Below are 27,647 nucleotides of genomic sequence, written 5' to 3'. Positions count from 1 at the left end.
GGGGCTACATATACACGTTCTTGGGTATGAGAGTATGGTATGATATCTGTGCTTTATATGCATGGTGTGTGTGTGTGTGTGTGTGTGTGTGCGTGCTCATGTCTGCATCATGAGACAGGGATATCACACACAGACGGTGGCTTTTCTTGCAAGAGAAACAAAGCCAAACCTCAGATGGGGGCATGTGGGAGTAGCCATTTTACTGACAGATCTTTTACCCATGGCCAATGCTTCCTGGCTGGAAGCATTGGAAGAGGTGGAAGGGGCAGATGATGTAGTCAAATGGGTCAGCAGGCAGGTAACAAGAAGCACAGAAGTAGGCATGGTGGTTAGAATCCCTGGGATGTCTTGAGCTTGCGAATAGCAGCACCGGTGTCCCCCTCAGTAGCGATGAGTGCCTGCAGATTGGCATGGTGGTTCCCAAATCCCATGGTCTGGAGAGATTCCATTTGCTGGCTGAAACGAATCTCAGGGGCTTGTGGAAGGTGGGAAGAGTCTCCAGCTAAGGATTGTAGCCTCTGCCGGGCTGCTCCGGATTTGTGGCAGCACTCAGGACCTTTGGGTTCAGCCATATCTGGCACATCCCAGGCCCAGGGCACTGTGTCAGGGTAGCTGCAGCTGGGTGAAGGAAGCCAACCCAGGCCCCATAGATAGGGTGCAACCCAGGGTAGAAGAACAGGAGCCTCTGTGGCCAACAGCTGCAGACCCTGCTCAATATGCAATATTGCTTGTGATGCTTTAGGGTTGGCTAGGGCCAGAAGCATGTCGGAAAGCTGTGTCTGCTGCAGGAATGTGGGCAGCTGCTGCCTACACTGTTCACTCAGCTGGGGCATACTTATGAACAACATCATCTGGGCTGCCAAGTAGGGGTTATTCAAAAGCAACTGCACCATGCTTCCTGTGATCTGGAAGCTGCTCTGCTCATCCGACAGCTGGGGATCATCCTTTAATTTCTGGTCAGAGCTATCTCGAGAGGTGGTGGCATCTTTGTCCTCTGCCTGGGGCTGCTGGGTAAGCTCTATGCTAGGTAAGGCTGGTACACCAGCCGGCTGCTGAATGGCCCAGTTATGACTCTGGTCTTTGGTGGAGATAGTGGTAGTACTGGCACTGGAAGTATGGTTCACCTTGTCAGGGGCAACATTGGCTGAGGTGATGGAGGATAAACCACAGGAACTAGTATAGATGACTCGGGTTGTAGGGAGCTGTGGGAGCTGGTCCCTCCGTTCCTGGGGTTGTGGTGGAGACAGGGGTGAGGACTGAACTGGTTCTAAAACATGTCCTTCCAGGAGAGCTGTGAAAGGGTTGCCCCCAAAGGGATCTTGCAAGCTGTTGAGCATGTGGTCATTGCAATCAGCATAACTCCGGCCCAGGGGATTGTCCCCACCTGGCATTGTCTCCAAGCCCCGGTATGACTGTGGGTTTAGTGGATGCTCAAGATTCTGTTCAGGTTGCTGGATCTGCATTATCTCCTGAATCATGGCAAGGTTTCTGGCCAGCTCCAGAGTCTGCCATAGGATCTCAGAATTGTCAAGGAGGTTGGAGACTTCTGGGTTCTGCTGCATCAGCTGTTGCACGTCTGGGTGTTCTGAGATGAACTGTCTCATGGGGGCCGTGTTGGACAGGAGCTGCTGGATGCTAGGATTCTGTAGCATCTGTGCTATGCAATCTGGATTACCCACTTCCAGATCCTGGGTATGCACTTTGGGTGCATCAGGCTCCACAGGGAGGGCCGATTCCACTGGGGTGTGACTCACACTGGCAAGTTGGTGTACCCCACTGCTGTTTCCTTTGGTGTTTCTGTCCCGGTGGCAGGGATCTTTGGTCAGCAGGTTCTGGGAGGAATGGGCTAGGGATCTGGACCTATGTTTGGACTTGATGACCAAATGAATGGTGTGGCTGTCTCGGATGCCCCTCTGTCTCAGTGTGTCATGGTCTTTAAGAAGGCGGCCCATGAAAACCAGCACTAGTTGGTCCATTTGGCACTCAAAGTGAGCAGATAGCTTCTCCTTGAACTGCCTCACAGAGGTGTTGTCCGCTATCATAAAGTCCTCCCCCTTGCCTGCTGTCTTCACTATCACTCGGGTGACACTAGGAGAGATGTTCTTGTCTATAGGCAAACCTGAAGGACGCCCACTCTGGGCCATCTTGGGTGTCTGAGAGATGACATGCGGCATGGACCTTAGTGGGAGGACAGATGGTGAGGAGGTGGAAGCTGGGGCAGAAGGAGTGAGGGCAGACAAATGTTTCCACTGGCCTTCGTCTCAGGTGTCGTGTTCTCAGGCCAAAGGCTGGTTTCCTTGATGCCCAAAAAGGGATGAGTGATGAGGCTGGGGCCAGGTATTTTACGATGTTATACCCCCCACCCCAGGTCTCCAGATGTGGCCCAGCTGAGGCCTGTGGTGGCTACTGATTCATACTTAGTACAAGGTGGGCTAAGTAAAGATGACTCCACCCAGGGATGCCCCACCCTTTTGCCCCACCCACAGATACCACAACCTCTCAAAAAAAAGGGATATTGTGATGTCAACTCTAGTCTCACAGCCTTTCCAAGGACTAGCTGGGGCAATAAGACATATTTGTGTGGGGGTGGGAGACACCGGGTCTCCATAATAAAATTAAAAAGGTCATTTTCCAGAAAACAGGGGACAAAGTTCTTAGGATGGAACTATTAAAAAAAGGGGGGGGGGGAGACCAGATTGCTTATGTGGGATATGTTTCTCTGTGGTCCTGTGTGGGGGTCCCTGTTGGGATGATAGGCTTGTTATAATGGAAAGTTGAGTTTGTTGAAGCCATAGATAAAACTACATACCTGTAAGAATGGAATCTTTCCTGTAGGAAAGATCTTCTCACTTTTGTTAGTGATCTTGAAAAAGTGAGGCCTTACAAAGAAAAATGGAGCAAGAACAAAGTTCACAAGGGGTAGAGGAGGTCATGTTTTTCTCTGCCTCTAGGCTTAGGGATTCTGCACTTAATTGAAAGTGCTCCCACGTGGGGAAAGATTTCTTCTATTCTAGAAGCAGGAGCGGGGCTCATTGGGGAGGTTTTCTGAGGGCCATTTAAAATTAAAGGTGAGTTAGCCCTTCCTTGCAAAGTATTTTTTATTCATCTCTCACTTGGTCTTTTCTATGGTCTTTTCTATGTCATTATAGCAGAACTTTTAAAAAGATTTGTTTCAATGTCTTAGCCCAATCTTTGGTGCCCACCTTTGTGTCAAAGCATTAGGGGGAGAGATGCCTGTAAATCAAGAGGTGATGGGGGTGGTGATTCATAGTGAAATTCCTAACAGGGCAACTAGAACAGATTCTCAGTTCCATGCAGCTGTAGGGGATGGTGCTTGATCTTTATTTGGGTAGCACATGAATTTTCTAATAGATATGTTAAAATATACATTTATGTCTATGTAGATGGAATATTGTATACATGTCTCATTGGATGTATATTTGCGAATGTATATACATATGGGGAAGTATAAGCATGAGACTGGGTGTATAAAGCATTCTGGTATCCTTCATGTGACTGTGAAGACTTTGGGGTCTGAAATCTTGAACATTCCATCCCATTGCATGGAAAAGAAGTGAACCATGCAGGTAGATAAGTAATAGGTGGAGTGTCTGATGCTCAGCCATTAGTTGCTCACTTCCTAGAATGGAACTCAAGCCTAAACCCCTCTCCTAGTTGCACTCAGAGTGAGTTTGATTCAGTACAGTGAAACATTGTCACACCAACATGCTGCACTTTTCTCCCCAGCTACCCTGCAAGAGGTTGAGGATAAGAAAGGGGGCCTCTTTTGTAGCAACATGGATGGAACTGGAGAGTGTTATTCTTAGTGGAATAAGTCATATAGAGAAAGACAGATACCATATGTTTTCGCTCTTATGTGGATCCTGAGAAACTTAACAGAAGACCATGGGAGAGGGGAAGGGGGAAAAAGTTACAGAGAGGGAAAGAGGTAAACTATAAGAGATTCTTAAAAACTGAGAATAAACTGATGGGGGTGAGAGGGAGGGGAAAATGGCTGATGGGCATTGAGGAGAGCACCTGTTGGGATGAGCACTGGGTGTTGTATGGAAACCAATTTGACAACAAATTTCATATTAAAAAATCTTAAAAAAAAAAAGAAAGAAAGGGGGCCTCTACATACTATTCTAATGACAAGCTGTTTGGGGTCTTCTGCACTGGTACCAGATGCTCTCAACCTAAGACTTACCATTCTAAGCCTAATTCACAGAATTTTATAATTGTAGGAGTTGGATTCACAGTTTTCAAAGCACAGAATAGGAGATTTGTTTTACAAATTGGAGTGCAGCTCTTAGAATTGTAGATTTCTAGTAAAGAGGTGTCTTGTTAGGGTTGGTGCTTGTTTCCCAATCAAACCCCAATCAAATCCACCTAGACCATTACTAAAAAGAACTTTAATGTGATTGAGTCATTAGTCATACAGAATTGTCAATTATAAAGAATGATCAATCATAAAAATATAATCAACACTTCTCAATCAGTAGGACTGATGGCCATTTGTGGGGGGGTGTGGGGAGTGATCCATCTGGAGGGTGAGGAGGAGGACATATGCTTCTCCCAATACTTCTCCCCAGGGGTCTCAGGGACTAGATGTTTTGTTGGGTTTGACAGGCTTTGGTGCAATAGGAAACCAAGAGAACTTTTCAGCTGGCAGTTTTGATGGCTTATGCTTCAGCATCTGGAAGCTGAGATCATAATTGATCAGATAGCCATCATTGTAGACATAGAGCTTGTGATCCAAGGGGGAGTAATTGATACCATGCAGTGTTTCCAGCATCTTGTCCAGCAGGATGCTGAGATGGCGCTCCCGCCCAGTGTTGGTATCAAAAGCATAGAAGATCTCTTCCTGGTGGGTGCTCCGTGGGCGTAGGGCATACAGCACTCCACAGGCCATGAAGGCTCCTGACATGGCTGGCTTGTACTGGTTGGTTTGCCAGGTTTTCTCCACTTCTAAGGTGCTGGTATTGAGGCGGCTTACAACCAGGTTTCCCTTGCTCTCCTCGGTGGCATAGAGCACCCACAGTCCCTTCTCATCACCAGCAAAATCTAAGTCTTTCCAGGGCACACCAACATAAGAGAAGCGGTTGTTGTAGGTGGCACTGGGCAATGGGCGTCGTAGCACCAGGGTGTTGGAGGAAAGATTCAGCTTGGCAATGTCACGTGTGCCATAGTAGTTGAAGTACATGAAGTTTTTGTACACGGTGTTACCACTGCCATCACCATAGCCAAATGACCTCTTCTCATAGTTCTTCATCAATACCAGGTCATCATAGGACTTGTACATCTGGTAGTAGTCAAAGTACCTAGGCCAAGCCCCACACCAGAATTATCAGGGTTCACAATGCTAATAAAAATGAGCAGGCTAGTGTTCAAATTAATAGTTGGAACTTTGGAATCATACAGAACTGATAGGTAATCTCTCTTCTGCTTATAACATACTGTGACAAAAAATAACTGTAAAAAATCAGTAACAGCAATAACATTAACATCAAATGCAACAATGTCTCATGGACACTGTGCGTGCATTATCTCATTTAATTATAGTGAAAGTACCATAAAGTAGGTTTTATCCCCACAGATTTGAAGACTGGGTCTCAGAAAGACTAAGTAATTTGCTCAAAGTCCCTCAGCTCATAATTAAAATCCATTAAAAGAAAAAAAAGATTCTATCTCATTGATTGTCGGGACTGACCGAAATAATGCAAATAAAACAATTAGAATATTTATCTCAAAGTAAGCAATCAACAAGTGATGGTTATTATTCTTTTCTTCTTTATGGATGCTCTTCCTTATGGATGCCCCCTCCACCCATCCCTGAGACAATGTCCTGTGGTAGATCGTAGTTCTGGAGCTGGATTTGGAGAGATTTATGCTCATTGAGGTCACTTTGGAAACTCCTTTAAATTATCCTGAATGAGGTGCCTGAGTGGGTCAGTCAGTTAAGTGTCTGACTCTTGATCTCGGCTCAGGTCATTTTCTCATGGTTTGTGAGTTTGAGCCCTACATCAGGCTCTGCGTTGACAGCTCAGAACCTGCTTGGGATTCTCTGTCTCCTTCTCTCTCTGCCCCTTCCCTGCTTGCACACAGTCTATCTCCATCTCTCAAAATAAATAAATAAACTTTTACAAATAAATAAATAAATAAATAAACAATTCCTGAATGATGAGTGTTGTCACTGCTTGGCCTTGGTCAGTAAGTCTTCCTTTACCACAGAGATTTGGAGAAGATTTAAAAAGCAAAGACACATAAATTGTGCTTCATATGCTGCAAATGCCTATAGGAATTGGGAGCAATATTATCAGTAACACTAATCTTTCTGAGATGAGCTTCCACTGAGCTCTTCAATGACAGGTTTAAGCCACGTTCATCCTTCCCTCCTGTGGTGTCCTACTCAGTTGGATCTTTGTCATATTCCTATATAGACTACCTTTAAACATCCTGCCTGTGAGTTGCATCTAGCTTCCTAACCAGGCTGCCAGTTTATTTAAGGGCTCATTCATTTACTCCTTGATTCAATTAGCTATCCTTTCATCTAAAACAAACAAACAAACATTTATCAACACCGACAATGCTGTCCACACTTTTTTTTATAAAATCTCATGTGATATTCTCTAATTTAACTATCCTCACTTTCCAGATGGCTAGAATGGGTCTGACACATTCATGTACTTCTCCAAGTTCACTTATCTTATGTGGCAGTACTCAGATTCAAACTCAACCCTGTCTGAGTCCAAGTCCCAAGTAAAGTCAAGTTCATCTTCTAAATTTCTTCTGAGAAGAACCTAGGATTCTGAAGCCCAGGTAGAGAACAGTTTGTTCTTGAGATAAGATCAGACTACCAATAGAACCAGTTTGGATTACAATGGGTTTAGAAATTTCAGACAGCAGGTTCAAGAAGGAGCTCACAGCCATCTGTGGCATTCTTAATCATGAGAGGAGCTCTAGAAGGTGACCTGTCAGACCTAGGTTAAGTTTGTCCAGGGGCATACCTAAAACAGAGAGAGGAAGTTGTGCTGGGGCCATAAAGAATCCCGTTAGGGTAGGGTAGCAAACATTTGGAATGAACCTGGGTACAAAAGAGAAACCATCCTGAACTTACCTGTTGTCTGTAGTCATAGGGGCCACCCAGTAGAGGGAAGAGTCTGGATTGGGTGCTGAGTCTCGACCCCAGGTACCTGCCTTGTGTGCAAAGCCTCTCCAATTGAGTTGCACCACAAAGGGTCTGCTGACTTTCTGGAGGCCTCCATGGTCACAAGAGCCTGGAGAAGAGAGCAGGCAAGGTAGAAACTAGGAGTGAAGCACAAAGCGCACAGGGAGAGGGCTATGAAAGTGTAATAGCTATGTGTGTGTTTCAGCATGTGTCCATACATCTGAAGACATGCATAGGTGTATAAGCAGGCTTGACTTTGCACAAATAGAGGTTAGTGTATATGTCTGATTTTAGGTGTATTTATATATATCTATGTTTACTAGGATGCCTATATGTGAGACTATACCTATCTCTGTCTGCATTGCTTAATGATGCACCAAACAAGGAAATGAAAGATTTATTCTACATCAAGACATTCACTGCCCACCCCTCAGTATGCCATAACCAACTCTGCATTCCCAAACCATCTTTGGGGACAAGAAATTTTCAGAAATTTAGTCTGAGGCCTCACCGGGGGGCAGGGGTGGACCAGAGTGTCCAGAGGCCACTTCTTGCTTCTCCCTCTCACACTCTCTTAGCTGGTCCTTGAGACTATCCACCTCCTGACGAAGAGCACAGAGATCGTGCTGGTCTGAGTCAGCCAGAAGCTTGAGTATGAGGCTGGCATTAGCTACCTGTGGAAATGAGATGCCAAGGATATGGGTCACAGACTGTTCTTAAGAACTGATGTCAGCCTTCCATATTGCTCAGCTCTGTGTCTTTTTTTCCTCCAGAAATAAGTGATTTGGTAAATCATCAAATTTATGAAATTAAGTAAGACAGGAGACGATGGAGGCAGGGGTATTCTCTAATCTATCTATGTATATGGCTCTGGAATTAAGAGAGGAGACTCTCAGCCTCACCAAGTCCTCCCTTGGCCATAAGCCAGGTCACCAACTCCTGTGGTCTCTCCAGCTGCAGGCACAGCAGGTTGTAGATTGGGGCCTCCTAGGAGGAAGCAAGGGTAGTGGGAATCCTGGACTTCAGAGCACCGTTCATTTCCAAGACCTGGTTATCCTGACCTTCAGTGGTGCATGTGTACTCACTGACCTGGGTCTGGAGGCATGGACAGGCAGTTCCCCCAAACCTCAACATCCATGACTTTTTTCTTTTATTTGCATGCCCTCAGTGCCACGTAGCCTGAAAAATACTGTCTTGGATCTGTCATTTTATTTTGTTCCATTAACAGCCCTTGAGAGAAGTTAAAATGGTGGAGCAGCATGAAGACCCTGAGCTTATCTCATCCCTGAAACGCAGCTAGATCAGCACCAAACCATTTTGAACACCTAGGAAGTTGATCTGAGGATTAATGCAACCACCTGCATAACTTAAGTCACAGAACTTGCCAGGTACACGGTGTGGAGAGGTGAACTTGGGGGAGAAAAGCCTTGGGGGGTAGGGAGCCATTTTTGCAGAGAGAAGACAGAGAGAGAAAGAGAAAGGGAGAGAGTGCAAAACATTGGCATGGTGCAAGAAAGCATTCCCTGCAAAAGTAGCTGGAGAGAAAGAGAAAGAAAAAGTGAAAACACTCGCAGGGGACTGAACAAGAAACCTGTTCCCCAAAACCATTGATGGGGAGAAAAGAGAGGGTGTCAATACCACCAGGATTCTACAAACAGTGGATTGCTGAGTCTGAAGTTCTGGAGCTCAGTACCTGGTGGCGCTCTGATGAGGAAGCTGGGCAAATTCCCAGGAGCAAGCAGTGGGGTCTGAGGGGTCCGTGTGCCACAGGGGGAGAAGCACTTCCCCTGCTTGGAGAGCATTTGGTAGAGGCCAAATGGCCTCCCCACAGCAAAGGTCCCAGGGGACCCTGGAGAGGAGCCACATTTGAGGGTATTGGGACAAAGACCCCAGAGTATGGTGAAACCTGAAGCCGGCTGTGTGCTGTGATTTGTCACCATCTCTGAACCTCTGCTGCTGCAGGGTCACACAAACATTTTCTGGGGCTAGCTGGCACCCAGCCATTGCTCAGCAAGACCCTCCTACAGAGAATCAGTGGGACCAAGTGAAGGGGTCTCTGAAGTGTTGTATTTTGAAACAACCCCATCTGAAATAAAACTCTGGAGGAAGGTGCCATCTGGCAGGCAGATGGCTTGGACACAGACAGGGTAGAGACAGGAGTGAATGAAGTCCTGAGACAAAGGAGGGATGCTTTATCATGGGTCAGTCAGAGAGGGAATTTCCTGTGCCACAGACTAGGGAGTTGGGTGAAGCCATTTCCACCTATCCTACACATGCACAATGATCCACCCCAGTAAGATAAGCAGTGTCACCTAGTGGATAATGGAGCCATTACACCATGGAGCCACTAGAGTGCTTAGTTTAAGTTCTAGGGGAAACTGGATGTAACTTCATTGGGGTTTCATTGTGTTTGCTGGTTCATTTATTTGTTCACTTTCTTTGCTTCAGTTTTTGCTTAAGTTGTTTTCTTTTTTCTTTCTTTTCTTTGTTGGGTACAGAAAGTGAAAATTTTATTTATAGTTTTTTACTTTATTTTATTTTTATTTAAATTTTTTATTGTATTTCATTTTCTTTATTTTATTTTATTCTATAAATATTTTTTAATTTTTAAATTTTTTTCTTACACTTTTCTTCTCTCCTTTCCCTTTTTTCTCTATTCTTTCAACAATCAGACTGAAACACACCTAGGATCTAGTTCTTTTATTTGATTTTTTATTGTGTATTTGATTTTTCAATTTTTATTTTTTATTTTATTAATTTTTTCTTCCTCCAAAATGACAAAAATGAAGGAATTCATGCCAAAAGAAAGAACACGAAAAATAACACCAAGGGACTTAATCAACACAAATATAAGTAAGATGTCTGAACTAGAATTTAGAACCATGATAATAAAAATACCATCTGGGGTTGAAAGAGCATAGAAGACACCAGAGAATCCCTTTCTGCAGAGATAAAAGAAGTAAAATCCACTCAGGCTGAAATTGAACATGCTATAACTGAGATGCAATCTCGAATAGATGTCACAATGGCAAGGATGGATGAAACAAAGCAACGAATCAGCGATATAGAAGATAAAATTCTGGAGAATAATGAAGCAGAAAAGAAGAGAAACAAGGGCAAAAGAGCATGACACAAGACTTAGAGAACTCAGTTGCCTGTTAAGGAATAAAATCTGAATCACAGGAGTCCCAGAAGATGAATAGAGAGAAAAGGAGGAAGAAGGTTAATGTGAGCAAATTATACTGGAAAACTTTCCTAATCTGTGAAAGGACACAGACATCAAAATTCAAGAAACCTAGAGAACTCCCATCAGATTAAATAAAAACTGACCATCAACAAGGCATATCATAGTGAAATTCACAAAACACAGACAAGGAAAGAATTTTAAAAGCAGCAAAGGAAAAAAATCCTTAAACTACAAGGAAAGACAGACAAGTTTCACAGTAGACCTATCCACAGAAACTTGTTAGGCCAGAAAGGAGTGGCAGGATATATTCTACATGCTAAATCAAAAAAATATGAAGCCAAGAATTCTTTATTCTGCAAGGCTGTCATTCAAAATAGAAGGAAATATAGTTTCTGAGACAAACAAACACTAAAGAAATTCGTGACCACTAAACAGCCCTGCAAGAAATTTTAAGAGGGACTCTCTGAGTGGAGAAAAGACAAAACTAAACAAAACAAAAAAGACCCAAAGCAACAAAGACTAGAAAGGACCATTGAACATCACCAACTCTACACATAACACTAAATTCATATCTTTCAGTACTCACTCTAATTGTCACTGGACTAAGTGCTCCAATCAAAAGACATAGGCTATCGGAGCCAAAGCAATCTTGAAAAAGAAAACCAAAGCAGGAGGCATCACAATCCCAGACTTCAAGCCATACTACAAAGCTGTAATCATCAAGACAGTATGGTACTGGCACAAGAACAGATACTCAGATCAATGGAACAAAATAGGGAACCCAGAAATGGACCCACAAACATATGGCCACCTAATCTTTGACAACGCAGGAAAGAATATCCAATGGAATAAAGACAGTCTCTTCAGCAAGTGGTACTGGAAGAATGAACCTGGACCACTTTCTTACACCATACACAAAAATAAACTCAAAATGGATGAAAGACCTCAATATAAGACAGGAAGCCATCCAAATCCTCGAGAAGAAAGCAGGCAAAAACCTCTTTGATCTTGGCCACAGCAACTTCTTACTCAACACATCTCCAGAGGCAAGGGAAACAAAAGCAAAAATGAACTACTGGGACCTCATCAAAATAAAAAGCTTCTGCACATTGAAGGAAACAATCAGAAAAACTAAAAGGCAACCGACAGAATCAGAGAAGATATTTGCAAATGACATATCAGGTAAAGGATTAGTATCCAAAATCTATAAAGAACTTATCAAACTCAACATCCAAAAAACAAATAATCCAGTGAAGAAATGGGCAAAAGACATGAATAGACACTTCTCCAAAGAAGACATCCAGATGGCCAACCAACACATGAAAAAATGCTCAACATCACTCATCATCAGGGAAATACAAATCAAAACCACAATGAGATACCACCTTACGCGGGTCAGAATGGCTAACATTAACAACTCAGGCAACAACAGACATTTGCGAGGATGCAGAGAAAGAGGATCTCTTTTACATTGTTGTGGGAATGCAAGCTGGTGCAGCCACGCTGGAAAATAGTATGGAAGTTCCTCAGAAAACTAAAAATAGAACTACCCTACGACCCAGAAATTGCACTACTAGGTATTTATTTACAGGATACAGGTGTGCTGCTTCGAAGGGACAATGCATCCCCATGTTTATGGCAGCACTATCAACAATAGCCAAAGTATGGAAAGAGCCCAAATGTCCATCGATGGATGAATGGATTAAAAATTGTGGTATACACACACACACACACACACACACACACACACACACACACAATGGGGTATTCCTTGGCAATCAAAAAGAATGAAATCTTGCCATTTGCAACTACATGGATGGAACTGGAGAGTATTATGCTAAGTGAAAGTAGTCAGTCAGAGAAAGACAAAAATCATATGATTTCAGTCACATGAGGACTTTAAGAGACAAAACAGATGAACACAAGGCAAGGGAAACAAAAATAATATAAAAACAAGGAGGGGGACAAAACAGAAGAGACTCATAAATATGGAGAACAAACTGAGGGTTACTGGAGGGGCTGTGGGAGGGGGGATGCGCTGAATGGGTAAGAGGCACTAAGGAATATACTCCTGAAATCATTGCACTGTATGCTAGCTAATTTGGATGTAAATTTTAAAAAATTAAAAGTAAAATGTAAAAAAAGACCTAGGCTATCAGAATGGATAAGAAAACTAGACCCATCTATATGCTGCTTATGAGAGACTCAATTTAGACCTAAAGACACCTGCAGATTGAAAGTGAGGGGATGGAGAACCATCTATCATGCTAATGGTCATCAGAAGAAAGCTGGAGTAGCCATACTTATATCCAACAAACTAGATTTTAAAATAAAGACTGTAACAAGAGATGAAGAAGGGCATTATATCATAATTAAGGGGTCTAACCACCAAGAAGATCTAACAATTGTAAATATTTATGGCCCCAATGTAGAACACCCAAATATATAAATCAATTAATTACAAACATAAAGAAACTCATTGATAATAATACTATAATTGTAGGGGACCTCAACACCTCACTTACAACAATGGCTTTGAATGACATACTGGACTAAATGGACTTAACAGATATATTCAGAACATTTCATCCTAAAGCAGAAGAATACACATTCTTCTCAAGTGCCCATGGAACATTCTCCAGAATAGATCACATACTGGGTCACAAATCAGCCCTCAAGAAGTAAAAAAGATCAAGATCATACCTTGCATATTTTCAGGCCACAATGATATGAAACTCAAAATGAACCATAAGAAAAAACTTGGAAAGACCATGAATATTTGGAGATTAAAGAACATCCTACTAAAAAATGAATGGGTCAAGCAGGAATTTAAAGAGGAAATTAAAAAGTTCATGGAAGCCGATGAAAATGTAAACACAACAGTCCATAATCTCTAAGATGCAGCAAAGCTGGTCATAAGAGGGAAGTATGTAGCAATCTAGGCCTTCCTAAAGGAAGAATGGTCTCAAATACATAACCTAACCTTACACCTAAAAAAGCTAGAAAAAGAACAGCAAAAACAGCAGAATAAAGGAAATACTAAAGATTAGAGCAGAAATCAATGATACTAAAATTAAAAAAAAAAAGTAGAACAGATCAACGAAACCAGGAGCTGAAAGAATTAACAAAAGAATTTAAAAAATTAATAACCTCCTACTCAGATTGATCAAAAAGATAAAGCACAGGACCCATATAAATAAAATAACAAATGAAAGATGAGAGATCACAACCAACACCACAGAAATACAAACTACAATAAGAGAATATTATGAGCAATTATATGCCAATGAATTGGGCAATCTGGAAGCAATGGACAAATTCCTAGAAACATATACACTACCAAAACTGAAACAGGAAGAAATAGAAAATTTGAACAGACCCATAACCAGTAAAAAAATTAAACCAGTAATCAAAAATCTCCCAACAAACAAGAGTCCAGGGCCAGATAGTTTTCCAGGGGAATTCTACCAAACATTGAAGCAAGAGTTAATACCTATTCTTGTGAAGCTGTTCCAAAAAATAGAATGGAAGAAAAACTTCCAAATTCATTTATGAGGCTAACATTACCTTGATTCCAAAACCAGACAAAGACCCACTAAAAAGGAGAACTATAGACCAATTTCCCTGATGAACATGGATGCATAAATTCTCAACAAGATAGTAGCAAACCGAATCCAACAATATGTTAAAAGAACTATTCAACACGATCAAGTGAGATTTATTCCTTAATGTAGGGCTGGCTCAATATCCACAAATCAATCAATATTATACATCACATTATACTTTCACATAGAAGAAAGGATAAGAGCCACATTATCCTTTCAATAGATGCAGAGAAAGCATTTGATAAAATACAACACCCTTTCTTTATAGAAAACCCTGAAGAAAGGTGGGGTAAAAAGATCATACCTCAAGACCATAAAGGCCATATATGAAAAACCCACAGTTAATATCATCCTCAATGGGGAAAAACATAGTTTTCCCACTAATTTCAGGAGCACAATAAGGATGTCCACTTTCACCACTGTTATTCAACATAGTGTTAGAAGTCCTAGCCTCAGTAATCAGAAAACACAAAGAAATAAAAGGCATCCAAATCAGCAAGGAGGAAGTCAAACTTACACTGTTCACAAATGACATAATACTCCATATGAAAAACCCAAAAGACTCCACCAAAAAACTACTAGAACTGATCCATTAATTCTGCAAAGTCGCAGGATATAAAATCACTGCACGGAAATCAGTTGCATTTCTATTCACCAATAATGAAGCAGCAGAAAGAGAAATAAATGTATCAATCCCATTTATAATTGCACCAAAAACTATAAAATACCTAGGAATAAACTTAACTAAGGAAGTGAAAATCTACACTGAAAACTATAGAAAGCTTATGAAAGAAATTGAAGAAGACACAAAAAAATGGAAAAACACTCCATGCTCATGGATTGAAAGAACAAATATTGTTAAAATATCGATACTACTCAGAGGAATCTACATATTCAATGCAATCCTTTTCAAAATAACACCAGCAGTCTTCACAGAGCTAGAACAAACAATCCTGAAATTTGTATGGAACCAGAAAAGACCCCAAATAGCCAAAGCAATCCTGAAGAAGAAAACTAAAGCTAGAGACATTATAATTCTGGACTTCATGCGGTATTATGAAGCTACAATCATCAAGATGCTATGGTACTGGCACAAAAACAGACACATAGATCAATGGAACAGAATAGAGAACCCAGAAATGGATCCACAAACATATGGCCAACTAATCTTTGACAAAGCAGGAAAGAATATCCAATGGAGAAAACACAGTCTCTTCAGCAAATGGTTGGGAAAACTGGACAGCAACATGCAGAAGAATGAACCTGGACCACTTTCTTACACCATACACAAAAACAAACTCAAAATGGATGAAAGACCTAAACTTAAGACAAGGAGCCATCAAAATCCTAGAGAAGAAATCAGACAACAACCTCTTTGACCTCAGCCACAGCAACTTCTTACTCAGCATGTCTCCAGAGGCCAGGGAAACAAAAGCAAAAATGAACTATTGAGTCCTCATCAAGATAAAAAGCTTTTGCATGGTGAAGGAAACAATCAACAAAACTAGAAGTAACTGGACAGAATGGGAGAAGATATTTACAAATGACATATCAGATAAAGGGTTAGCACCCAACATCTACAAAGAACTTACTAAATTCAACACCCCAGAAATAAATAATCCAGTGAAGAAATGGGCAAAAGACATGAAAAGACACTTTTCCAAAGAAAACAACCAGATGGCTAACAGACACGTGAAAAGATGCTCAACATCACTCATCAACAGGGAAATATAAATCAAAACCACAATGAGATATTACCTCACACCTGTCAGAATGGCTAAACTTAATAGCTCAGCCAACAATGGATGTTGGCGAGGATGCAGAAAAAAAGGAACCCTTTTGCACTGCTGGTGGGAATGCAAACTGGTGCAGCCACTCTAGAGAACAGTGTGGAGGTTCCTCAAAAAATTAAAAATAGAACTCCCTTACAACTCAGCAATTGCGCTACTAGGTACCTATCCAAATGATACAGGAGTGCTAATTTGAAGGAGTATATGCACCCCAATGTTTATAGCAGCGCTATCGACAATAGCCAAAGTATGGAAAGAGCCCAAATGTCCATCAACTGATGAATGGATGAAGAAGATATGGTATATATATACAATGGAATTTTACTTGGTGATCAAAAAGAATGAAATCTCACCATTTTCAACAGTGTGTATGGAACTAGAATGTATTCTGCTAAGTGAAATCAGCAGAGAAAGACAAATATATTATTTCACTCATATGTGAAATTTAAAAAACAAGAGATGAACAAAGAGAAGGGAAGAAAAAAGATAAAAACAGAGAGGGAGACAAACCAAAAAGACTCTTAAATACAGAAAACAAACTGAGGGTTGCCGGAGGGGTTTTGGGTGGGGCGAAAGGTTAAATGGGTGACAGGAATTAGGAGGGCACTTGTTGGGATGAACACTGGGTGTTATATGTAAGTGATGAATCACTAAATTCTATTCCTGAAATCATCATTATTATACTATATGTTAACTAATTTGGATGTAAGTAACTGAGAACAAACTGAGGGTTGATGGGGGGTGGGAGGGAGGGGAGGGTGGGTGATGGGTATTGAGGAGGGCACCTTTTGGGATGAGCACTGGGTGTTGTATGGAAACCAATTTGACAATAAATTTCATATATTGAAAAATAAAATAAATAATTAATTAAATAATTTGTATGTAAGTAAAAAACAAACAAACAAAAACAACAACAAAAACAAAAACAGCTCTTGAGGTGAGCATTAGTGTTATTTCCATTTCATAGCTGAGGACATTGTGTCCCTCTCTGCTACAGAAAAAAATGACTCTCTCCTCTGTATACCCAGGTTCTCTCTCCCCTTTCCTGATTACAGCCACATTCTCAGGCGTGTCTTGGTGAGTGAATGAATGGACACAGACAGCTAGCTTTCAGGCCCTCTCTCATCAACCTTCCCCGAGTGCCCATTACAAAAAGCAACTGCCCACATCACATGCTGGATGCCACATTTCCATTCACTCCTCACTCTACTGACAGCATCAATTCCAAGCTCACTAGCCTGGTCCACAAGTCTCTCCAGATATTGCCCCTATTTTAGCTCAATTCAAACTCTTTTCTGTCTCCTTTCCACTGGCCATTCCACTTCCTTCTTCTTCTCTAACCTCTTCCCATCTCCCACTGCACTTATACCCACAAATTGGCCTGTTAATGTAGGAAAGCACATCCTCCACAAACCTCTCTGTATGGTGATGGCCTCTGAGAATCCCAAGGACAATACCTAATTTTTTCCTTCACACTCAGGATTCATCTCAAAGATGAGGGCTATGCTTTCTCCAGGAATTTCTCTACTGGCCCAGCTCATCCTCACGCTGGATGCAGGAGAGAATGTGCTCATGTAACTCCCAGCCTCAACCCGTAGCTCCAGCACTCACCCTCAAGAGCTCCTGATCATACTTGTCCATGAGCTCCTGGGCTGTACTCTGTAGCTGCTCCAGCTTCTTCAGGGGAATGAGGTCATTGGCCAGGTGAACCACACAATGGCACAGGCCATCCTTACCCATAGAGCCTGGCACCAGCTGCAAAAGCAAGATCACAGGCATGTTAAGCATAATGAAATACATTGGAGCACAGTGCACGGTTTGGGAACATGAAGCAGAAGAGCTGACCCTACTCTGGAGAGTCTGAGAAGAGATCTCTTTGCACAGGAGGGTGTTCATGACTGTCTAAGTCTCCTTCTGTCGTGAGTTTGACCCTTCCCTTGATTTCCCAGAGCTGAAATATAGTCTCCTTCCAGCTCCTACTGGTGGAACCATCCTCACCCTACCTCATGCACTGACTGGGTCTGGCTGCAGTTTACAGAACTGGGAGTAGACTCTTCTCTGAGGCTCTGTGGAAAAGAGGAAAGATGATCTGAAAAGAAATGTTCAGGGACTAGCTTGGTGGCCACAGTACCTCTACTCTGGACATAAGTAGATTCCCACAAGTTCACTTTGTCTTGAAGACAGCAGGAACAGAGAGTTCCAAATTGTCAAAGAAGGGAATGAATATTAACAGCACCATTAGGCACCAAAGTCTGGACTGATATTTAGCATTCCCAAGAACACAGGAGGGTATGACTTGAATTCTTTATTTTGCAGTTGAAAAACCAGAGGTTCTCAGAATGTTAAAAAAAAAATAAAGAAAAAAAAAAAAGAACCATCTAGGGTTTCCTTATAGATTTTTCAAGAATCAAGATGTGTGGCCACTGTCCTTCTCTGAATAGTCCCACACATATCTTCTGTGGCCCTGGGAGTTAATTTGGCTGTGTCTTCAGTCTGCAACTCCAGCCCAGTGGTTTAGCTTTTGGGGATCATGACACAAAGGGTGCATGCTTACAATAGCCCAGGTTGTCCTTCCTTAGTTCCAGCATCCTTCATACAAGAAAAGGGTGGCATATTTCTGCAGGAAATGATGCCTCATAAAAGAGCAGGATGTGCAGCCCAGAGTTCATCCTTGTTTTCCCTCTGTCACCCTATGCCTGACAACAATCAGAGCAACAATCAGAGCATATTGGGTATCCCATCCTCCTTTCAGACGTCCCTGGGTCTCTCCACCTTCACTCTCTCTCAGAACCTGGGGCTTCTTGAAATGGATCAGAGTGGTGAGGGAAGCCAGTCCAAAACCCAGAACCATCTCTTCACCCACTTGAGATCCCTCCATCCTCTGCCTGTACCTGAGGTTGCCCTGGGAGTGCCAGAGGCAGCAGTAGGATGGTTATCAGGAGAGCCAAGGAAGACTGCATGTTGCATCTGCTGCAGGAGGGGAGCAAGACCTATGAGTTCCCCTAGGCTTTTATCTCTTGTCCATGTGAATGGTCTCAGTAGGAGAGATAAGGATTTCATTATCTGAAAGGTCTGAGGGTGTGAGGGGGGTTGGAAAGGGACAGGGCGGGGCATGGGAGGAGAGGGCTGTGCTTCCAGAGAAGGGCTGAAAGTGTGTTTGTGCTTCCAGAGAAGGGCTGGAAGTGACTTTTTTACACAAACAAGATCTTTCTCATCGTGTTCTCAAGCTGAGATCTGTCCTCCATCTGCTGGGCCCTCCTGTCCACATAGATTAAGACTAGCCTGAGACACACTGAGGGGGCCTTGGGATGGGTCTCTTTCAGGAGGGACTATGGTCTTTCCCTCAGCTTTAAGGGAGGAATACTCTAGAGGAAAATGTAACCCTACCTGCTCCATCTCCAGGACAGAAGCCATTTATTTAATTAAGTGACCTTGGATGCAGGCCAAGCTGTGAACCTGGGGGGATTGCTTCAGCAGCACAGTGCGACAGACAGCACGGAGAATGAAGGCATAGGAAGTGGCGATGAGCCCAAAGTCCAGTGCTGGGGATAGAAGTGTGGTGGCTAGTCCGTACCAAACGTTGGGGCGCGTGTCACCACATGCCAGCCGAGCCACACCCATGTGTTCACAGTAGGTGTGGGGGAGCTCCCGCTGCCCACAGTAAGGCAGTCTTTGGAGCAGGGCCACAGGGGGTGCCATGACACAGGCACCACGGGTCACGAGAGCACTGAAGATTCAGCAATGAAGGCCACATGGGTAACAAAGAGCTGAGCTAGGCAGGCCGCGAAAGAGATCTCTGCTGACAGGCCCCACAGCACAGCCAGAGCTTTGGGTACCGTGGATGTGGCCAGAACAAGTCAGCAGCTGCCAGAAGCCCCAGCAGCTGGTACATGGGTGCCTGAAGTGTCTTATCAGCTGCCACCAGCCCCAGTAGAAGGACATTCCCTGCCAAAGCCGCCATGTACAGCAGACATAGAGGCACCGCAAGCCAGGCATGCAAGGTCTCCAGTCCTGGCACCCCCAGCAGGACAAAGGGACCGGGCCCAGAGATGAGCACAGTCTGGTTGAGAGCAGCCAGTACAGGATCCATTTCCATCTCCTGGTTCCACTTGGCTCTGTCCCTGCAGGGTATGAATGAGGCCTGTGAGAAGCAATCATCAGTTCCCCCAGAGATTTCAGATAGGTGGGGGTGAGGGTCCAGCCTTTGGGTACTAAAGCATTTGCTGACAGCCCTATGCTGGCCTATGGATTTCCTAGCCGTCTGTGGGTTTGCTAATGTTTCCATATGATAAATGAAGGAATCTGGCTTCTGACAGGTCAACAGACCTACTCCAGGATACCCATCTGGTTAATAAAACTAGGATTTGAATCAAAACTCATCTGATTACAGACCACACTCTTCTGACAGTCATCTCTGGGAGGAATGTCTCCTCAACATCCCAGGCACATGAAAGCATTGGAATATGCTTTTCCTGATGACCTGTCCCAGAGGAAGTTATTCGTGTCAAACAAGCCCAATCTTGCCAACATTCTCTGTGTCCCCCTCTACCCCAGGGAAGCTATAAGTCAGAAGGAAGCATATATGGAATGGCTGTTTTTCCATTCATTCACCCACAGGTGCTCAGACAAAGCTCCTCTTCCAAAGTCCTTTTCCAGAAGCCACTTTATTAGCTCACTTACTCTCCCAAACAGTACATTCCTTCTAGTTTGTCTAGTATTTTGTCCCAGCTTTCAATGGCTTTGAAATTCTTACCTCCAGCTCTATTCATAATAGTTCAAAATGCCTGGGTTGTGAAAATTAATCCCTGCTTTGACCAGTGTAGAAACTCATCCCTTGACTCAGCTTTGTGTCTCTTTTTTCTTCTGTTCTTTGTCCATGGACAGAACCTTTGGGTTCTGAAGAACTCAGTCTGGAAAAGTTCTGATCACCTGGAGGACACAGAAGACCATCAAGGTTTAGCTGCAGTGGAAGGGACTGGGGTCAGATACCACAATGACAGTGCAGTATGGTGCATCCAATGGTGGATGTGGACAAACTTTACTTACCTGGGTTTAGGTGGATAAGGAACAGCCTAGAAAAAGGATGCAAGCTAAATGTGCTTTCCACACTCTTCCTAAAGACCACAGTTATGTCCATGAACTTCATGAGATATTGCATTTGGTATTTTAAGCTGTTCCAGGGAATGAAGGGGCAGGTGAACGGAGAATACAGTGGTCTGGGCATGGGGACGGGAAGGATGGCTATCAAGCATTTCATGGTCCATGTGTGCTCTAGGCTTCTCTGCAGCAGTGCCTCCTGGGCCTTTTTTCACAGCCCTACATTTTGACCCTTGCAGAGAAGTGTTAGGTAATAAACCAGGATAGACTTTCCCAAATAAAAGTCTTATTGGTTTAGAAACCAGAACTTCCTTCTGAAGAATAAGGCTTTGCCAAGTCATGGGGTCTGGTCTTGACACTCTCATGGTGGGGGACCCATGGGTTCCTCTGCACCCTGGGGACGTCATTCTAGGACCAACAAGACAGGGCCAGTCTTTCCAAGGAAAGAAAGATGTCAACACCCTCAGGGCCTGGGAATGTCTCTCCCCAAACCACAGGACAAACATGACCTGTACCAGGCAGGGGCCCCATAAAAAAGTCCTGAACTCAAGGTGTGGACCCTATCAACACACTTCCTTATGGCAAAATTCCAGGAACAACTGCCCCATATCCCACATGCCCACAGTCCACACTTCTCCTTCCATCTCCTTTCAAAGGCTAAGAGAAAGGGGAGAGGGAGAGGCAAAGACCCTGCTCCCAACCCCAGCCTCAGCTTCTGCTTTGTGCCTGGCTTTCTATAGACAAAGTTGCGGTTTCTCATCTTTCACTGCCTGCTCTGCCCTCTGCCCAGTCTCACATGGTCTCCAGGCCTCACACAGCTCAGCATCCTTTCTGAGTCAGGAGTTGCCAAGGGACATGCCGAGGGGGTGGAAGTTGGATGCCCCTCCTCCTGAGCTCCAGGCAGAGCAATGTCTCTGTGCTAAGGGCTGAAGTCCTGGGGCCTCTCCTATGTGCTACCGCATGCATAGCATCACCCTGTCGTGGGTCCCTTTCCGTGATCAGGACACCAATGCACAGAAAAGCTAGGGTCACACACAGCTGGGATATGGAACAAGGAACCCTGGATCCCAGTCCAGGACTGCTTCCTCTCCCGGAAGCCTTACCATGTTCCTCACTTGACAGCAATTTCCCTCTGGGCAGGAGAGGCCGCCTCTGCCACTCACACAGACTCTGCACATCATCTGGTCCTGGGTCTCACTTCCACGCTGAGAGTGTCCTCGCTCTGACTCCATTCACACATGCGCACCTTTGTACTGGCAGGGTCACTGGGGGCGCACAGACCTGCCTGCACCTGCTGCAGACTGAGACCCGTCTCCCTCCATCGATGCCTCCACCCCGTGGGTTCCAGGCCAGGGTCCTCCCTCGCCCTTTGCTATGGATCCTTCTCAGGGAGCCTCCCTGTCCTCAGAGTGGCTCACGTACTGTGTCCTGCCCAAGGGGCTTGAGGGACAAGTTTCCCCTCCAGGGAAGAGCAGAACAAGAACATATTAAATGTGGCTGGCAGCAGTAAGACAAAAAGAAGGCAGAAGGGAAGAGTTCCAGAACTGAACTCTGGCAACATGAGTTCGCCACTATGAACCTGAATTGACTGAGCACTTTGGACCTCCATTTAATCAGAATTTGACATCCCATCCTGATTGTGGAGGGGAGAGGAGTGAGAGGGAAAGCCAGCACAAAGGTCCATTTTTCTTGTTCCCCAGTATTCCCACGTCAGCACAGCCGTTTAGATCTAGAGAGGGCTCCGAGGCCGTGTTTTCTCGGTTCAAACCCTAATTATTCCACAAACGAGCTGTGTGACTTTGTACAAGATGCTCAACTGCTCTATGCCTTTATTTCTTTTACCTAAACCGGGGATAAGAATAAAGGCACCGACAGTGCAGGAATCCTTGAAGGATAAATAAATAACATGTAAAGCAGTTCTCCCTGGATGACAGTGAATCCCCATACATGTTAAATAATATGGACATAATGATGTGAAGCACTTGTATTGTTTCTTGAGCCCGTTCCTACTGAGCTCCTTTCCAGTGTGGTCATAGCTCTCAACTTTATCATCTGAACATCCACCCTTTCAATTATCTTAAAAAAAATAAAACAAACCCCAAACTGTGAGGGGTTTGGGGACTGAAGGAAGTGTATTTGAAAGCAATGTGATCCCATGTAAGGAAAAAATAATGGCTAAAAGACCGCGTAGAGGATCAGATTAGACGGCATCAACCAAAGAAAGAACCTTCTTGCAGGACGGAGCCAATAAAAGGGGGCGGAACACAAGACTGCTTCCACATAAAAAAGAATGTGGTGGTGCTGTCCTCTAATCCCTACTCCTGGTCTCCAGCCCACACCTTCCACATTTTTCTGACCCAGAAAGGGTGAGAAGGGGGTGCTGATACCTCACCCTCAGTTCTGAAACTTAACGGCCACGGTGGCCTCTGCCTCATGCTCTCCTTTGCACCCCGAAGTTGTTCTCTGAAAAAGAGTCTCAACCACCTATTTCCGTCAGGACAAAGAGGCTTCTCAGACCATCCCATGGGGATGGGCATTTTAGCAGCACCTTCAGTGCTTGGCTCACTGTGGGATAAATCCAGGCAGGGCACAGGGAGGAGACCTTTTCAGGAGCCCCACACCCTGTCTAGGGGGTGCCTGATCTCGGCTGATGAATTCCTGCTGCTGAGGGGTCGGGAGCTCTCACCTCTCTGCTGCGGAGGTGCGATTAGAGACGTGGAAGGGCATCCAGCCTCCACGTACCCAGTGCTGCTTCAGTCCCTACTGCTCCAGCTGGTCCATTCAGGAGTCAGTGCACTGGTGACCAGGGAGACTCCACAGGGACTCCCGGGGCAAGCCTGGGGGAGAGCAGGGATGGGTGGGATGGATTTATGGGTCGCTTCTCGGGGCCCTCGGGAGGGCTTGGACCCTGCATCCCTGGTGGGGGATTGAGAAGCTACTGGTCACAGCTGTGCACTGTTAATGAGGAATTAGCAGCGGTCTGCAGTCCTGTCTGCCGACTTTCCTGGTCCCAGGTCTCTATACCTGACGGGCTCAGGACCCAGGAGAGGAAGAGACCAGGCAGGACCACTGGAAGGGGCACAGAGAACTCAGATGGAGACGTGCCTCGCCACGCACAAATAACACACCCGAGTGCCACCCAGACACGGGCCGTCATCGTCACTTGGCATCCTTTCTGCCCCCCAGCCCTATAAACAGACAAAGAAGTGTGATGGGAAGAGCCTGGGCTGTTGAGTCCTGCAGACGGGGAATGATTAGGCTCCACTACCAGACAGCCTGCAGCAAGTTACTTAAGATTTCTGACCCCAGTGTTTTCCTTTGTACAATGAGGAGTCCCGGATCTTCCCAAACAGGTGATGTGAAGATGAGCAGCGAGCGTGGAGCCCCAGCAGGTGCCTGTGTTAGGACAGCGGACACCACATCAGTCAAGGCCGTGGCTTGCAGAGTCAGCTGAGGGAAACTGGCTGTCAGACACGCCTGCTGGGCCCACATGGGGTCCTGCTCGGCCCTGGGGTAGACATAATTCCTTTCACAACATCGCCCCTCCCTCAAAAGTGCCCTCCCTTCCACGTAGCAGGGCCTGAGAGGATGTGGTAACGACAGGTCTTTCACGGTATTTCCTCCACAGCGTGGATTTTTTTAGAGATCTAGTTTGAATGAATTGTTTTCTGTTCACACTGTCACAGAACAAACTTACAGGTTATCAAAACAATTCTGTACTATTGTAAAAGTGTCTTTTAATATTCTAGAACAGTCCAGTAACTGCCTGTCATGTCCAGCTTTTCCCTTGTGCAGTCAGTGTGGATGTGTTGTAATGGGAACTGTAAAAGCAGCTGTTGATATAAGGCGAGGGACTGTCAACAGCGAGCCCACTGTGCAAACATGGTGATTTCTTCCTAAGAGTCCTAAATGAGGAATCCACCCTGCACTTGTGGTTGCCGTAGGCCGGCTGCCCATTTTACAATGACAGCACAACACCACATGTTTGGGAACTAGGTCATGTTACAGAAGCCAACTCACAGAGCAAATAAAGCTTTAAAGTATTTTTCGTTGCCCAACATCATAATTTTATTATATGTGTGATTTTCACATAGCAGTGACTTGAAGGAGGAGTTATTCTTTCTAAAGTTGCCAACAAACCCAACTAACTCTGAACTGATATAAAACTATGAAGGATACAAGTACCAACAAAGGTTTTAAGTTTGGTGTCGAAGTTGTTCTGATGGAACTGTGACAGCAATGGACAAGAACTGCAGTGCTAACAAGATTGTAACAAGCTTACATCAGAAGTCTTGTTAGGAAAAATGGAGCAGCTAAACAGAATAAGGAATAAGAATGGGAATTGTAAAAATGTGTTAACTCCAGATTACTGTCTTCATTGTGTGATAGCCCCGAAGCTGATTAAAACCACAGCGGAGTGACTGTTATTTTTTTTAATGCCTTATAAAATAGTTTTAAACTTTTTTTTAGTTTAATTTTTTCAAATTTACATCCGAATTAGTTAGCATATAGTGCAACAATGATTTCAGGAGTGAATTCCTTAATGCCCCCTACGCATTTAGCCCTTGCCCCCTCCTACAGCCCCTCCAGTAACCCTCTGTTTGGTCTCCATATTTATGAGTCTCTTCTGTTTTGTCCCCCTCCCTGTTTTTATATTATTGTTTCCCTTCCCTTATGTTCATCTATTTTGCCTCTTAAAGTCCTCATATGAGTGAAGTCATATGATTTCTGTCTTTCTCTGACTAATTTCACTTAGCATAATACCCTCTAGTTCCACCCACGTAGTTGCAAGTGGCAAGATTTCATTATTTTTGATTGCCGAATAATACTCCATTATATATGTATACCACATCTTCTTTATCCATTCATCATCGATGGACATTTGGGCTCTTTCCATACTTTAGCTATTGTTGAAAGCATTGCTATGACCATGGGGATGCGTGTGTCCGTTCGAAACAGCACACCTGTATCCCTTGGGTAAATACCTAGTAGTGCAATTGCTGGGTCGTAGGGTAATTCTATTTTTAGATTTTTAGGACATATTAATTTTTAAAATGCTTTAAATTAAAAAAAAATTTACTTTAACATTCCATACAGATTTAGCTGAGAGACATAAATGTCAATAATACACCATTACTGATGAATCTCTAAGTAACCATAATTAATATCTCTATGCAATTATTTTAATCAACACATTGGCTCTTAGAGATATGCATATATACCTACTTAAAGAATTATAAAATTCAATGGACATTTGAATTTCTATGTATTTTTTGTAATCATCAAATAGGTAGTAAGATAAACTTGTAGTTCAACATAGAATTTAGAAATATTTTATTTTATTTTTTAAATTGAGTTTTTTACCTGTTGAATTTTATTTATTTATTTATTTATTTATTTATTTATTTATTTTAAGGTATAGGTTCAAAGTGGCAGGTATATAACATAAAAATCTCCAACTGCCTCCTTACCTCTAAGACAGACATTGAAATCTATTCCATTCCTCATTTTTAATAAGCCCTACATTATTCTTCTGAGCACAAACCTACATTTAGTTGTCATTTTCTTACAATATAAGACATAAGTACACTATCCGGTCTAGGTACAGTGTGCAAGTGTCTGGCTAAGGTGTGGGTAAACAGGACGGTGGGGTGACTAGGCATCAAGAGGTAAAATATAAGAGGCAACACAATGGAATCACAGACACCTTGAGAATGGTCACATGTGGAAAGTTTGGAGGAGAGGGTTTAGAGAGACACATTCATGGATCCCTATATCTGTAGAATACAGCTCTAAATTCTGATGATGGGATAATAAAACAGTTTCATCCCCCATTAATAGGGTCAACGTATTTTATATTTAATATAAGGGATGGGGAATTTATAAAAACAACGTATAGGAAACGATAACTTACGTATGAGAAAGTTACCTGCTGATATTTGCATAATTATTGTCTTTTAAATCCAACCACAACACATAATTTCATTCCTAGTCTGACACTGGAACAGAATATGTGGCCAGTGTCACCACAAAGAGCCATTGGGGCAGCCAGGGAGGAGATCGGACCTTGAGGGAAGAGAAACACCAGGCTTAACCTGTTTTTTCCTCCAATGAACAGTACAGTGGAGGGAGGATTTTAAATGACAATGATGAGCTCAGAGTTGCACATGCTGCTGAGATTCTGCTTCCAGATGAGAATGGCAGTGGTAGTCAACTACCAACCTGACATTAGATTAGTATTTTACAGTCTGCAATGCACGTTGATCTACATTTTTCATGTACTCCTAATACCAAGCCTATGAAGTAGGAAAACAGACACTGAGATTTATCAGGATGCTCTTTTGAAAACTGAGATAGAGAGTTACCAGAAAAGAGGCCATAAGTCACAGAAATAAATGAACTGTCCTGGGAAAGAAGTAGAAACATAACATAAATGGGCCAAAGATAGTGGGAGAGGGTAAGGGAGACAGTGCAGGAGACAATTGCTTCCTATGTTGGTTTTTCTAGGTCATTAGGCTTTCATGTGAGCCATTCGTGCCTGTTGGTGAACAACCACAAGTTTGAGTCCCTACCACGATGAAATGAGTATGTACTCTTAAGTTAGCTCAGTCTAGGGGCGCCTGGGTGGCTCAGTCGGTTAGGAGTCCAACTTCAGCACAGGTCATGATCTCCTGGTTCACAAGTTTGAGCCCTGATTCAGGTTCTGTACAGACAGCTCAGAGCCTGGAGCCTGCTCTGGATTTTGTGTCTCTGTCTCTGCCCCTTTCCTGCTAGTGTTCTCTCTCTCTCTCTCTCTCAAA

General features: G+C 43.6%; 2 protein-coding genes across 3 annotated transcripts; both read right to left on the bottom strand.

The window, feature by feature from the left end:
- Positions 1 to 181: 181 nt before the first annotated feature.
- UBQLNL (ubiquilin like) lies at positions 182 to 2,443 on the bottom strand. Its single transcript, XM_015062167.3, has one exon. It carries the CDS (start codon positions 2,172 to 2,174, stop codon positions 330 to 332), a length of 1,845 nt encoding a protein of 614 aa, XP_014917653.2. The 5' UTR covers positions 2,175 to 2,443; the 3' UTR covers positions 182 to 329.
- A 1,946-nt stretch (positions 2,444 to 4,389) lies between these two features.
- On the bottom strand, positions 4,390 to 18,795 carry LOC128311847 (olfactomedin-4-like). 2 transcript variants are annotated; one of them, XM_053203600.1, is made up of 6 exons: positions 18,642 to 18,780; positions 17,754 to 17,816; positions 17,362 to 17,505; positions 7,680 to 7,842; positions 7,118 to 7,277; positions 4,390 to 5,321 (listed from the first exon to the last, which is right to left on the bottom strand). In XM_053203600.1, exons 1-6 carry the CDS (start codon positions 18,708 to 18,710, stop codon positions 4,598 to 4,600), a joined length of 1,323 nt encoding a protein of 440 aa, XP_053059575.1. In that variant the 5' UTR covers positions 18,711 to 18,780; the 3' UTR covers positions 4,390 to 4,597. The 2 variants fall into 2 exon arrangements, with proteins under 2 accessions (XP_053059575.1, XP_053059576.1); XM_053203601.1 differs by lacking the exon at positions 17,754 to 17,816 and having other exon boundaries at positions 4,392 to 5,321; positions 18,642 to 18,795.
- Positions 18,796 to 27,647: the final 8,852 nt, after the last annotated feature.

Source organism: Acinonyx jubatus, chromosome D1 (assembly GCF_027475565.1).
Source record: "Acinonyx jubatus isolate Ajub_Pintada_27869175 chromosome D1, VMU_Ajub_asm_v1.0, whole genome shotgun sequence".
NCBI lineage: Eukaryota > Metazoa > Chordata > Mammalia > Carnivora > Felidae > Acinonyx > Acinonyx jubatus.
The sequence above is the reverse complement of the archived record's forward strand: the minus strand, read 5'-3'. Positions and strand labels throughout refer to the sequence as shown.